Raw genomic sequence first — 15272 nt, 5'->3', positions numbered from 1 at the left:
TGACAATGCATCCAAATATCATCCATTGATTGCATCTTCTACATGTTAGGTTTCTCATAAAAAAAAAACTACCAATGGGAATTAATTGCAGCCTTCCTCTCTGTTTATACAAAAATAAATCTTTCCATTTCGTCATGAGTGATCCATTAAATCCCATCCATGCAGATTGAAGCTGTCCAAGCCAGCCAAAGTAAACACCCTCTCCCCAGCCTTCCATACAGGCTATAGCTGAGTGTAGGATGTTTACAGTAACTATACTCAGAATGGAGAAGCTAGGATACTTCCATTTCCTCAGCAGTAGAACTGGAAGTAAAGCGCACTCACTTTGAGTCAGACACACTTGTGTCTGGGAAACACCAGATGTACAAACAATAACATTCAGTTATTTAAATGCAGATGCAAACCTGAGGTTGGTGGCATCTTAATAGGGTAGGACAGGCTTGTGGTAATGGCTGGAGCAGAATGGTATCAAATACATCAAACATATGCCATTCCATTCATGCAGTTCTGGCCATTATTATGAGCCATCCTCCCCTCAGTAGCCTCCCGTGGTCCAAATCCACTTTTACTTGCAACCGCTTCCCTCTTCCACTTCACCATACATACATCACTGGAGGGTTTACTCCAAGTGATGGGAGGAAGAGAAGGTGCTAATTTTGACTGGAATGCAGCCCTAAATCTACAAACAACAACACTGGTCTAGGAGTCTGCGGAAGAATGGAGCAGCAAACACCCTACTGAAAGCTAGAACATGTACATCACAGCTTCCAGTCGGGGATGTTTACAGTACCAGGCAACCAATCTTGACAACACACTGAACATATCTGTAAAGATGATACTACTGTATGCAGTCTGTCACTGACAATAGCAGCTAAGGAAATTGAAATTTGACCTTGGTCGCCCCCTACAGGGCTGTGAGAAAACATGAACAAGTCAAATAAGACAATACTGACAAGTTTATCTATCCATATATTACAACATTCAGTGTTGTTGTTATTCCATTGACTATGTCTCCCTCATACGGTGTCATTTTAGAAACAGCAGAGATGGCGTTGGATAGACGTTGGATTTCAACGATCTGACAGAATAATGGTGTAACTAACTCAGAACCTGGGTTGTGTGAAAAACATTCCATTTCAAATCTTTATCTGCATTATTACATTTTTTTCAGGACCCTGCTACATCATAAGTATAAAAACAAGCTAGTTAGGAACATTAGGTAACAAAAAAGATAGTTATAGCATTTGATAAATTCAATCGGCATTAGAACAAGCTTCCGAGAAAATAGAGAAGCTAGCTTGCTTGACTTTAATATATGTGGTTTTTAAAAGAACGAAACGAACTTGTACTGCTTGCTACCGCTAGTGCTGCTAACCTCTGCAGAGTGCAATCAAGCACAAAGCTAGCAAGCTAACACGGGCAGAAGTAAACTGGAGAAAGGCCGACAAGTAGCTTCACAATATTAAACGTAAACATGGATTACTAGGTAGCGAACTACGGTTCTCTATTTGGCTTTAGTCGCCCGTCATTTAGCTAACTGACTTGCAAGCTAAAAAAATCAGTCAAAAAGTAATCTAGCAGATTAGCATATCCAACTAGCCAGCTGTGCTATCCTTTCGAGTAAAGTCAAACATGCTATCCTTCCGAGTAAAGTCAAACTCCTTCAGGCTTACTAGCGAGGCTATGCTCCGCTCAGACTGTCCTCCCCGTGACCACGCATAGAATAAACCAAGTACCATGAAAACGAAACGACACTGAAGCCACACCATACGTGAATATCTCGCCGTTTTAAAGCACAACAGTTAAGTTTACCTCCGCCATTCTGTTTCCTTCTGTGTGGCGCTTGTCTTTAGCATGACCTTTAGTTACCCGACACTAATATTGACGTAATTGTCATGGAAACAGAACTCCGCCTGCTACGTGGATTCGCGTACGTTCGAAAATGACCACTGAGCTATAATAAGAAGTCAACGACAGTGGACAAAGAAAGAATAAAGCCACCTCTTTACCAAGATTACCCCTTTCATAAATAACATCGCAATAGGTCAATTCTCAAAGTAGGACGCACAGTACATTCACACGATGATACTACAACGGACCTCAATCAATATTTTACAGTAGCTGACTGAGGATGGTTTATATCAAATTACTGTACAAATGTTTCGATTCAATATCAAACACAGAAATGGCATAGGTGGAATATTTAAATAATGGTAGTAAAATGTAAAATGCAATACACACTGTAAATGTATTATCTTCAACCATAACCCTAAAACTTCTACGACAGTACTACAGTAGCCCATATAGCCTGGTCTGTGAGATTTGTGGCATACATCCCCCTCAGTATTTATCCTTATTTTATTGACAATTGTTGTCCTTACAGCAAAAAGCCATACATTTTTAGACTTATTTCTTAGAACAAAACAAAATTGTTTAACAGCAACCAAAATGTAATAATTATCATGCTAATGCACTGAAAAGCCCAAAAGCTACTTAAAAACATTATTAAAGGTTCACTTGGATATCTTGAGAAAACAATGATCCAACTTGTTATTCATGCAGCTTTTATAACCTTGAAGAAAGAAGAACACGAACAGTCACAGGAATCTGATAATCAAACCTCATGAGTAGAATATAAGGATCATATCTAGCTCACTCCAACATTTAGACCCACATTAGACCCATAAGCACATTATCATTGCAAGCCATATGATTCTGATATCAAGTATATACATATCAACTGTTTAATTAACCAATAACAAATAAATAACCCTGGTAAGAATAGTTGTTGCCCCGGGCAAATCGGCATTTCATACTTTGATCTATGGAGCATAAGCTTGGAGTCAGTCTAATCCCAATGACTTGAACCTCACTGAAGCATGTGTGCTGCTGTTGTGTTACGTCAGTAAATGATGGTTTGTTGTCTGTAAATGTCTGTTATCAGGCTGTCAGTCCTGAAACGATGCATCCATTGATGAGAGGGTGAGAAGGTTTCAGGCTGGCAGCTCCACGGCCCCCTCCTCCTCTCCATCCCCGCGGTTGGCACGGATCTCAACTAGGGTGCGGGCGAAGTGGCTCCAGTCCTCAGGGTGTGGCACTGCCAGCTACAGGAGACAAACACGGTCAGTCACATTTCAAATCAAATCCAATATTATCGGTCACATACACATGGTTAGCAGATGTTATTGTGAGTGTAGGGAAATGCTTATGCTTCTAGATCCGACAGTGCAGCAATATCTAACAGGTAATATCTAACAAATTCCACAACGTAACCTAATACACACAATCTAGTAAAGGAATGGGACAAGAATATATAAGTATAAAATATATGGATGAGCAGATATATGAAGAAAAAAAACCTGAAAAACAATTGGATAGAAACAACAGTAGGCTAACTAATGTATCACATTTCAGCAAAGAAGTGAATAAGAATCCAAGGCACAACAACAAGGCCACGAGTTCCATCTTGTTTCAGCTACAGCACCCATTCTCTCATCGTTCGAACCCTTTAAATGATGGATTTAATTATTTCACCTCTCCCACATCGTAGATCCAGACACGGCCCTCCGAGTCACCCACGGCAACCTCTCTGCCTCCCGACGCCCATCTCACACGGTTCAGAGCACACGCCCCCTCGATCGTCACACTCGCCGCGGGCACCTTTAGAAAGAAAAGTGTCATATTATCTTACAACCACACACCAACAACAGATAGCTATGTAGAAATATGATCAAATCCTTCTGCATCAAACACATCCAGTCCAGGATAAAAGAAAGCTGTACAGTGGTAAACAATGAACTAATAAAAACCGTCATGGAGAAGAACGAGCTGGAGGAGACTGACAGGAACAGAGTGTGATGGAGAAGAACGAGCTGGAGGAGACTGACAGGAACAGAGTGTGATGGAGAGGAACGAGCTGGAGGAGACTGCCCAGAACAGAGTGTGATGGAGAAGAACGAGCTGGAGGAGACTGCCCAGAACAGAGTGTGATGGAGAAGAACGAGCTGGAGGAGACTGCCCAGAACAGAGTGTGATGGAGAAGAACGAGCTGGAGGAGACTGACAGGAACAGAGTGTGATGGAGAAGAACGAGCTGGAGGAGACTGCCCAGAACAGAGTGTGATGGAGAGGAACGAGCTGGAGGAGACCGCCCAGAACAGAGTGTGATGGAGAGGAACGAGCTGGAGGAGACTGACAGGAACAGAGTGTGATGGAGAAGAACGAGCTGGAGGAGACTGACAGGAACAGAGTGTGATGGAGAGGAACGAGCTGGAGGAGACTGCCCAGAACAGAGTGTGATGGAGAAGAACGAGCTGGAGGAGACTGCCCAGAACAGAGTGTGATGGAGAAGAACGAGCTGGAGGAGACTGCCCAGAACAGAGTGTGATGGAGAGGAACGAGCTGGAGGAGACCGCCCAGAACAGAGTGTGATGGAGAGGAACGAGCTGGAGGAGACTGCCCAGAACAAAGTGTGATGGACAGGAGTTGTCGATGACCTATGCTCCCAAAGGAACGATGGGCCATATGTAAGTAAAGTAACCAATGAGATTGTGTGACTCACCTCAGTGTCATTGTTGAGGTTCCACAGGTCCAAACGACCCATCCCATCCACGGAGGCAAAGAGAGCCGGATGCACAGGGGACCAACTGACATCATAGACATAGTCTGCATTATCCTCAAAGGAGTACAATGGCTTGTTGTGCTGGAGAGAGAGACAGACACAGAAAGAACAACAAATTCATATTCTATTCCATTCTAATTCTACAGAGACAGACACAGAAAGAACAACACATTCATATTCTATTCCATTCTAATTCTACAGAGACAGACACAGAAAGAACAACAAATTCAAATTCTATTCCATTCTAATTCTACAGAGACAGACACAGAAAGAACAACAAATTCATATTCTATTCTACCAGAATTCTATTCCATTCTAATTCTACAGAGACAGACACAGAAAGAACAACAAATTCAAATTCTATTCTACCAGAATTCTATTCCATTCTAATTCTACAGAGACAGACACAGAAAGAACAACAAATTCAAATTCTATTCTACGAGAATTCTATTCCATTCTAATTCTACAGAGACAGACACAGAAAGAACAACAAATTCATATTCTATTCTACCAGAATTCTATTCCATTCTAATTCTACAGAGACAGACACAGAAAGAACAACAAATTCATATTCTATTCTACCAGAATTCTATTCCATTCTAATTCTACAGAGACAGACACAGAAAGAACAACAAATTCATATTCTATTCTACCAGAATTCTATTCCATTCTAATTCTACAGAGACAGACACAGAAAGAACAACAAATTCATATTCTATTCTACCAGAATTCTATTCCATTCTAATTCTACAGAGACAGACACAGAAAGAACAACAAATTCATATTCTATTCTACCAGAATTCTATTCCATTCTAATTCTACAGAGACAGACACAGAAAGAACAACAAATTCAAATTCTATTCCATTCTAATTCTACAGACAGACACAGAAAGAACAACAAATTCATATTCTATTCTACCAGAATTCTATTCCATTCTAATTCTACAGAGACAGCGCAAGAATGCTGCTACTGCTGAGGGTTCTTTGGGGCCTTAGGTGGCAGTTATAGCTGTCTTGTAATTGTTAGTTTAAAATGTAGATCAGGGAACAGGGGTAACACCCTGTGTAGAGTAATGTGACTTGTCTTACCTTGATGGACCACAGTTTTACAGTCCAGTCAAAGGAGGATGTGATGAAGAGGTGTGAGAAGTCCACAGTGCCCACAGCGTTATGGCAGCTGATCCCAGTCACTGGGCCCTGGTGCCCCTCAAACATCTCAGCTATACCTGCTTTACTGCACACAACAACATAACAAGGCATTCACATAAGTACATTCAATGAGCCTTAAGATAAAGCTATCATTCCAGATACCGTAGGTTGGTTGGTCGAAGGACACACACATATCGCAAACATCTTGCGCTGTTTTCATTGGAAACATAAATAACATCAACTTCATGAGGTTGCATTCATTTGTAACAATAAAAAAACATTGTAAAATAGAGATAATGTGAGAGACTGACATTACACACATCCCCCAGTGTCATGTGCTGTTTCTATGGAAACGTGAAGACACATTGATGTTATAAATAAGTGTCCCTGTTGAGCCTCAGCTCACTAACCTGCCGTGGCGGGACGCAGAGTACACCATCCCTTCCTCGCTTCCCACCACGTAGTTGTTAACATCTCCGGCAGGGAAGGCCATTCCTGTTACTGCTACGGGCTTGGACTTATTGTAGACCAGCTCCATACTCTCCTGTTAAATGCAAGCTCATATAGTTTACCTCAATAAACATGGAACAAAGACAAATACTAGTCGTTTTCTTTATGGATAAAAAAATTATATATAATGAAATCATTTATTTAGATAAATTCTCTGAGGAGAATTAATAGGAGTTTATTGCGATACATACGTCTCAAATGGCACCCTATTCCCTTTATAGTGCACTACTACCCAATGGACCCTGGTCAAAAGTAGTGCACTATTACCCAATGGACCCTGGTCAAAAGTAGTGCACTATACAGGGAATAGGGGGCCATTTAGGAAGCAGACTTATGCCCCTCTGCTCACCTGAGGCTGAGAGAGCATGTCTAGACTCCAGGAGCACATCTTCCCATCAGTAGACACTGTTATCAGGTTGTTGGCGTTCTGGGTACCCACCACGTTCACACAGTACACTGGGTGCTAGAGGAAAGAACAGTAGGTCGGTTCTTAGATATGTTACCACGAATCTAACGTTGTTCCCCAGACATTTCTTCCCAACGCTTCTTATACGCAATTGGCCTGGGGACGAGGTTAACACAAATCTGTTTGAAATCGTTTTGAATTTGTTAAACAAACTAGCTTGAATCAGAGATCAGGGTCTGTATATACGAAGCAACTTAGACTAGGAGTTCTCAGATGACAACGAATGAGATTCCATGGACACGGGATACCTGATCCTAGATCAGCACTCCTACTCTAAAAAGTTTGATACGGTCCCAGAGGTCACACTGATATAAACACGCTACAGTAGAGTATATGAGAGGCAGAGTGAGGTGTCTGTTAGTTTACAGTGTGTGGAGGGAGGTGTCTGTTAACTTACAGTGTGTGGAGGGAGGTGTCTGTTAACTTACAGTGTGTGGAGGGAGGTGTCTGTTAACTTACAGTGTGTAGAGGGAGGTGTCTGTTAGCTTACAGTGTGTAGAGGGAGGTGTCTGTTAACTTACAGTGTGTGGAGGGAGGTGTCTGTTAGCTTACAGTGTGTGGAGGGAGGTGTCTGTTAGTTTACAGTGTGTGGAGGGAGGTGTCTGTTAGTTTACAGTGTGTGGAGGGAGGTGTCGGTTAGTTTACAGTGTGTGGAGGGAGGTGTCTGTTAGCTTACAGTGTGTGGAGGGAGGTGTCTGTTAGTTTACAGTGTGTGGAGGGAGGTGTCTGTTAACTTACAGTGTGTGGAGGGAGGTGTCTGTTAGTTTACAGTGTGTGGAGGGAGGTGTCTGTTAGCTTACAGTGTGTGGAGGGAGGTGTCTGTTAACTTACAGTGTGTGGAGGGAGGTGTCTGTTAACTTACAGTGTGTAGAGGGAGGTGTCTGTTAACTTACAGTGTGTAGAGGGAGGTGTCTGTTAACTTACAGTGTGTGGAGGGAGGTGTCTGTTAGTTTACAGTATGTAGAGGGAGGTGTCTGTTAACTTACAGTGTGTAGAGGGAGGTGTATGTTAACTTACAGTATGTGCCGCAGCAGACAGAGGGGTCCTCTGGACGGGGGTCCTCCTGTGACTACGGTTATCCCACAACACAATCTGCCCTGAGTACGTTCCCCCCACCACCAGGTTAGGATGGAACTGAGCAAATCCCACAGACATCACTGACGACTGAGACAAAGAGAGAGAGAGAGAGAGAGAGAGAGAGAGAGAGAGAGAGAGAGGGAGAGAGGGATAGAGAGACAGAGAGAGAAAGAGAGAGAGAGACGGGGAGAGAGCGTGAGAGAGACAGAGAGAAAGACAGAGAGCGAGAGAGCGAGAAAAAGAGGGAGAGAAAGACAGAGAGAGAAGTGAGAAAGAGAGAGAGAAAGACAGAGAGAGAGAGAAAGTAAGAAAGAAACAGAGAGAGAAAGTGAGAAAGAGACAGAGAGAAAGAGAGAGAAAGTGAGAAAGAGGGAGAGAAAGACAGAGAGAGAAAGAGACAGAGAGAAAGACAGAGAGAGAGAAAGTGAGAAAGAGACAGAGAGAAAGACAGAGAGAGAGAAAGTGAGAAAGAGGGAGAGAAAGACAGAGAGAGAAAGAAACAGAGAGAAAGACAGAGAGAGAGAAAGAGGGAGAGGCAGATAACCAGAGGAGGCAGAGACAGAAATAGAGAGAGAGATAGAGAGAGAGTAAAATGAGATGGCCAATATACAGCAAAACTACCTAGAACAATATAATAATGATTTGAATCAAGTTCAACTATGTTCGTTTTTATATTACCTTTATTTAACTAGGCAAGTCAGTTAAAAACAAATTCTTATTTACAATGAGGCCCTAGGAACAGTGGGGGCAGAACGATAGATTTTTACCTTGTCAGCTCAGGGATTCAATCTAGCAACCTTTCGGTTACTGGTCCAACACTCTAACCACTAGGTTACTGGGACTTAAAGACACAGTCAGACTGCTGTTAATACTGGGACTTAAAGACACAGTCAGACTGCTACTAATACTGGGACTTAAAGACACAGTCAGACTGCTACTAATACTGGGACTTAAAGACACAGTCAGACTGCTGTTAATACTGGGACTTAAAGACACAGTCAGACTGCTGTTAATACTGGGACTTAAAGACACAGTCAGACTGCTGTTAATACTGGGACTTAAAGACACAGTCAGACTGCTGTTAATACTGGGACTTAAAGACACAGTCAGACTGCTACTAATACTGGGACTTAAAGACACAGTCAGACTGTTACTAATACTGGGACTTAAAGACACAGTCAGACTGCTGTTAATACTGGGACTTAAAGACACAGTCAGACTGCTACTAATACTGGGACTTAAAGACAGTCAGACTGCTGTTAATACTGGGACTTAAAGACACAGTCAGACTGCTACTAATACTGGGACTTAAAGACACAGTCAGACTGCTGTTAATACTGGGACTTAAAGACACAGTCAGACTGCTGTTAATACTGGGACTTAAAGACACAGTCAGACTGCTACTAATACTGGGACTTAAAGACACAGTCAGACTGCTACTAATACTGGGACTTAAAGACACAGTCAGACTGCTGTTAATACTGGGACTTAAAGACACAGTCAGACTGCTGTTAATACTGGGACTTAAAGACACAGTCAGACTGCTGTTAATACTGGGACTTAAAGACACAGTCAGACTGCTACTAATACTGGGACTTAAAGACACAGTCAGACTGCTACTAATACTGGGACTTAAAGACACAGTCAGACTGCTGTTAATACTGGGACTTAAAGACACAGTCAGACTGCTGTTAATACTGGGACTTAAAGACACAGTCAGACTGCTGTTAATACTGGGACTTAAAGACACAGTCAGACTGCTACTAATACTGGGACTTAAAGACAGTCAGACTGCTGTTAATACTGGGACTTAAAGACACAGTCAGACTGCTACTAATACTGGGACTTAAAGACACAGTCAGACTGCTGTTAATACTGGGACTTAAAGACACAGTCAGACTGCTACTAATACTGGGACTTAAAGACACAGTCAGACTGCTGTTAATACTGGGACTTAAAGACACAGTCAGACTGCTGTTAATACTGGGACTTAAAGACACAGTCAGACTGCTGTTAATACTGGGACTTAAAGACACAGTCAGACTGCTACTAATACTGGGACTTAAAGACACAGTCAGACTGCTACTAATACTGGGACTTAAAGACACAGTCAGACTGATACTAATACTGGGACTTAAAGACACAGTCAGACTGCTGTTAATACTGGGACTTAAAGACACAGTCAGACTGCTACTAATACTGGGACTTAAAGACACAGTCAGACTGCTACTAATACTGGGACTTAAAGACACAGTCAGACTGCTGTTAATACTGGGACTTAAAGACACAGTCAGACTGCTACTAATACTGGGACTTAAAGACACAGTCAGACTGCTACTAATACTGGGACTTAAAGACACAGTCAGACTGCTACTAATACTGGGACTTAAAGACACAGTCAGACTGATACTAATACTGGGACTTAAAGACACAGTCAGACTGCTGTTAATACTGGGACTTAAAGACACAGTCAGACTGCTACTAATACTGGGACTTAAAGACACAGTCAGACTGCTGTTAATACTGGGACTTAAAGACACAGTCAGACTGCTGTTAATACTGGGACTTAAAGACACAGTCAGACTGCTGTTAATACTGGGACTTAAAGACACAGTCAGACTGCTACTACAACTCTCTAACCACTAGGCTGCCTGCCATTATATCGTGTGATATTTAACAATATATTCCCTTCCATTATGTTTTTAACTTGTGGTTCTGAATGTTAGCAAGTAAAATGACTTCAACGTTGTATAATGAAATGTCATCCATCCTCTCTCAAGCATCAGTCATACGTCACATCAGATCAACAAACAGCTGCTGACCTGGCAGTGAAATGTATACTCTGGAGTGGTCTTCTTGAACTTCATGTTCCACACCAGCGCTATCCCATCAGGCTCGTGTGGAGCATCCTCGTTGCTGTTGTAAGAGGCCACCATCAGTTCAGGGTACTGCAAAGACACAATATAGTATAGAACAGGACTGGATTGTTACTTCAACCAAGTCTTCTTCTTCTGTCTTGATCATAGAAATGGAATGAACAGAACGGGCTTGGAACCTCTGACCATGACTGTAAACTCAGGGGTGCACTCAAAGTGGCATTCGTTCTAGTTCTGTGGTCTTGAAATAGACAAATAAAGGAAATTAAGGAAATAGATGCATCAGATATGTTCTAAACTGGGAGAACGTTCTATTGTACCTGTGGAGACCAGTCTAAGCAGGTGACTACTCGGTGTTTGGACCAGTGATCGTCATGGAACACACGGTTGAAAGACAGATTGGATCCACCTTGCATGTCCCTGATAAGACAGAAAGGGAAATGGGAAAGATGTTTGCTCCAGTTCTACTGTGAATCTACTCCAGTGCTACTCCGGTTCTACTCCGGTTCTACTCCAGTGGCACTCCAGTTATACTCCAGTTATATTACAGTGCTACTCCAGTGCTACTCCAGTTCTAATCCAGTGTCACTCCAGTGCTACTCCAGTGCTACTCCAGTTCTAATCCAGTGTCACTCCAGTGCTACTCCAGTTATACTCCAGTTCTATTACAGTTCTATTATAGTGCTACTCCAGTGCTACACCAGTGCTACTCCAGTTCTAATCCAGTTCTATTACAGTGCTACTCCAGTGCCACTCCAGTGCTACTCCAGTTCCTAATCCAGTTCTATTACAGTACTACTCCTGTGCTACTCCCGTTCTATTACAGTTCTATTACAGTGCTACTCCAGTGCCACTCCAGTGCTACTCCAGTTCTAATCCAGTTCTATTACAGTGCTACTCCAGTTATACTCCAGTTCCTAATCCAGTTCTACTCCAGTTCTACTCCAGTTTTAATCCAGTTCTATTACAGTGCTACTCAAGTGCTACTCCAGTTCTAATCCAGTTTTATTACAGGGCTACTCCTGTGCTACTCCAGTTCTAATACAGTTCTATTACAGTTCTATTACAGTGCTACTCCAGTACCACTCCAGTGCTACTCCAGTTCTACTTCAGTTATACTCCAGTTCTATTACAGTGCTACTCCAGTGCCACTCCAGTTATACTCCAGTTCTACTCCAGTGCTACTCCAGTGCCACTCCAGTTATATTACAGTGCCACTCCAATGCCACTCCAGTGCTACTCCAGTGCCACTCCAGTTCTATTACAGTGCCACTCCAGTGCTACTCCAGTGCTACTCCAGTTCTACTCCAGTTCTACTTCAGTTCTATTACAGTTCTATTACAGTGCTACTCCAGTGCTACTCCAGTTCTATTACAGTGCCACTCCAGTGCTACTCCAGTGCTACTCCAGTGCTACTCCAGTTCTATTACAGTGCTACTCCAGTGCTACTCCAGTTCTATTACAGTGCCACTCCAGAGCTACTCCAGTTCTAATCCAGTGCTACTCCAGTGCTACTCCAGTGCTACTCCAGTGTAATGTGTACTTATTCCTCCCATAACATCCATCCACAGGGAACATGGTGTGCATCCTAAATGGCCCTATTCCTAGGATATCCTGCAATAACTGGGACTTTTCAGTTTTTAATTGTTTTATTAATGGAAATTCAGTACAAAGCTGTGATGAGCTGATGAGCCCTATGGACCTTGGTCAAACTTGGTGCACTTCATAGGGATCGGGGTGCCATTTGGGACACGCCCATGCTCAATGTTCTCACCCTTCTTTGTCCTCCAGGTCCCGGCCGCTGTAGTCGAAGAAGATGTCTCCCTCCTCGGCCAGCGCCCGCTCCACCACAGAGACCGACCGCTCAAAGAACACCAGGAAGTCCTCTGAGTGGAGAATCTGTTCCCTCTCCTCCTCCGTCAGCTCTCTGGGATGGGCTGAGAGGGATCACACACATTGTGATACCAGTGTTGAGAATATATGTTGGTTGTATATGTTTAGCTGCCCAACAAGTCACCTTCAGAGGTTGCGAGTGCTTTTCCTAACAGCAGTGTGTTAACGAACATAAAGTCATTATTACCCTCTTTGCTGTCCTCTGCCTCTCCTTCCTCCTCCGGCTGGTCAGTCTGAGGGGAAGCTTTAGGCTCACTGCTCTCCTCATCCTCTTCTTCTTCTGGGAAGAAAGACGTGTTTTATGTTCTACACTACAGATGGCTGCAGAGGGGAGAACGGCTCATAATAACGTCCGGAACAGAGCGAATGGAATGGTGTCAAACACCTGGAAACCATGGAAACCATGTGTAAGATGTATTTGATACCATTCCACTGATTCCACTCCAGTCATTACAACGAGCCCAGTCCTCCCCAATTAAGGTTCCACCAACCTCCTGTGTTACACACATACATACAACATAGGCTTCAACATTCTTTCACTCTGTGGGGAGAGAGCATGTTGAAAATATCAACCATACCCATTCATACTAACCAACCTAGAGCTCTACATTAAAAGTATACATTTCAAGAGTCAACTTCAAGAGTCTACTTCAAGAGTCTACTTCAAGAGTCAACTCAAGAGTCAACTTCAAGAGTTGACTTTAAGAGTCAACTCAAGAGTCAACTTCAAGAGTCAACTCAAGAGTCAACTTCAAGAGTTCTTTAAGAGTCAACTCAAGAGTCAACTTCAACAGTCAACTCAAATTCAAGAGTCAATTCAACATCCAACTCAATATTCATTACCTTCAGATTGATGTGCTGCTGAAGGAGTCTGGGTCTCTTTAGTGTAGGTCACAAGCTCTTTGGGAACGAAGTCAATCTGTACTATTTTTGACGCTCCAAGTCTGTGCATCCTGCGCCTGAAAAATGGAATAAATGGTTTAGAAGACATACAGGGAACACTCTGCTATCAGTCAAGAAAAATGTAACCTTTGTGTCAGTACTATGGGCTCGGGTCAAAAGTAGTGCACTATATAGGGAATAGGGTGCCATTTGGGAGCAGAATCAAGAGATCTGCTATCAGTCAAGAAAAATATAACCTTTGTGTAAGTCCTATGGGCTCTGGTCAAACGTAGTGCACTATATAGGGAATAGGGTGCCATTTGGGAGCAGAATCAAGAGATCTGCTATCAGTCAAGAAAAATATAACCTTTGTGTAAGTCCTATGGGCTCGGATCAAAAGTAGTGCACTATATAGGGAATAGGGTGCCATTTGGGAGCAGAATCAAGAGATCTGCTATCAGTCAAGAAAAATATAACCTTTGTGTAAGTCCTATGGGCTCTGGTCAAAAGTAGTGCACTATATAGGGAATAGGGTGCCATTTGGGAGCAGAATATAAGAGATCTGCTATCAGTCAAGAAAAATATAACCTTTGTGTAAGTCCTATGGGCTCGGGTCAAAAGTAGTGCACTATATAGGGAATAGGGTACCATTTGGGAGCAGAATCAAGAGGAAAGACATACCCCAGCTCAGAGTCTGCCTGCAGCTGGAGAGCAGAGGGGTCCGTGTCCCACTGCAGGGTCCTAAACACAGCAGCAGGGGGCGCCAAAACAACACAAATTAGTCCATACATCAACTCAAGGGACATCACTTTTAGAACCAATGAATTCATGCATGACAGTGTGTACACAAAACAAACATTAAACAAAACACAGGATGGATCCCAAATGCCACCCTATTTTCTATGTAGTAGTGCACAAATGTTGACCAGGGCTCATAGGGCTCTGGTCAAGAATAGTTGACTATATGGGGAATAGGGTGGCATTTGGGACAGAGACACATTCACAGTTCCACTGCCTCAATAGAAGTTAAATTCACAGTTCCACTGCTGTCACTGATGTCACATAATTAACTGATCTCACATAATCAACTGATCTCACATAATCAACTGATCTCACATAATCAACTGATCTCACATAATCAACTGATCTCACATAATCAACTGATGACACATAATCAACTGATGTCACATAATCAACTGATGTCACATAATCAGCTGATCTCACATAATCAACTGATCTCACATAATCAACTGATGACACATAATCAACTGATGTCACATAATCAACTGATGTCACATAATCAACTGATCTCACATAATCAACTGATCTCACATAATCAACTGATCTCACATAATCAACTGATCTCACATAATCAACTGATGACACATAATCAACTGATGTCACATAATCAACTGATGTCACATAATCAACTGATGACACATAATCAACTGATGTCACATAATCAACTGATGTCACATAATCAACTGATGACACATAATCAACTGATCTCACATAATCAACTGATCTCACATAATCAACTGATGACACATAATCAACTGATGTCACATAATCAACTGATGACACATAATCAACTGATGTCACATAATCAACTGATGTCACATAATCAACTGATGTCACATAATCAACTGATGTCACTGCACGACGACACTGAAGTCTCCCTGAACAGAAACATCTTCTCCATAATCACTAGTACATCGACTCTGGTTCTTACCTATATCTGATGTCCCATTACAAGATGAAAAGAGAAGGGATAAACATCAGATACTCTGTGCCACTGT

At 42.4% G+C, this 15272-nt stretch overlaps 1 protein-coding gene across 7 annotated transcripts in view; it reads right to left on the bottom strand.

The window, feature by feature from the left end:
* Positions 1-2340: 2340 nt before the first annotated feature.
* The window catches only part of LOC149984777 (cytoplasmic dynein 1 intermediate chain 1-like), a 28818-nt gene continuing 15886 nt past the window's right edge, over positions 2341-15272 (bottom strand). For 4 of the 7 annotated variants that reach the window (XM_090186634.1, XM_090186608.1, XM_090186643.1 and 1 more), the window contains exons 5-17: positions 14155-14214; positions 13435-13550; positions 12779-12871; positions 12473-12635; positions 11019-11118; positions 10645-10770; positions 7763-7909; positions 6629-6742; positions 6180-6313; positions 5710-5854; positions 4561-4701; positions 3535-3660; positions 2341-3104 (exon numbers count right to left, since the gene is read on the bottom strand). In XM_090186634.1, the coding sequence (XP_090042760.1) occupies positions 2994-3104; positions 3535-3660; positions 4561-4701; positions 5710-5854; positions 6180-6313; positions 6629-6742; positions 7763-7909; positions 10645-10770; positions 11019-11118; positions 12473-12635; positions 12779-12871; positions 13435-13550; positions 14155-14214 (1576 nt within the window). In that variant the 3' untranslated portion in view covers positions 2341-2993. The remainder of the gene's footprint in view (positions 3105-3534; positions 3661-4560; positions 4702-5709; positions 5855-6179; positions 6314-6628; positions 6743-7762; positions 7910-10644; positions 10771-11018; positions 11119-12472; positions 12636-12778; positions 12872-13434; positions 13551-14154; positions 14215-15272) is intronic. The other 3 variants (XM_090186652.1, XM_090186628.1, XM_090186657.1) reach the window with 1 other exon arrangement.

Source organism: Oncorhynchus mykiss, chromosome 2 (assembly GCF_057628025.1).
Source record: "Oncorhynchus mykiss isolate SJ-2025 chromosome 2, ASM5762802v1, whole genome shotgun sequence".
NCBI classification, from domain to species: domain Eukaryota; kingdom Metazoa; phylum Chordata; class Actinopteri; order Salmoniformes; family Salmonidae; genus Oncorhynchus; species Oncorhynchus mykiss.
Note: the sequence above shows the minus strand (reverse complement) of the source record. Positions and strands in the feature narration are given on the sequence as shown.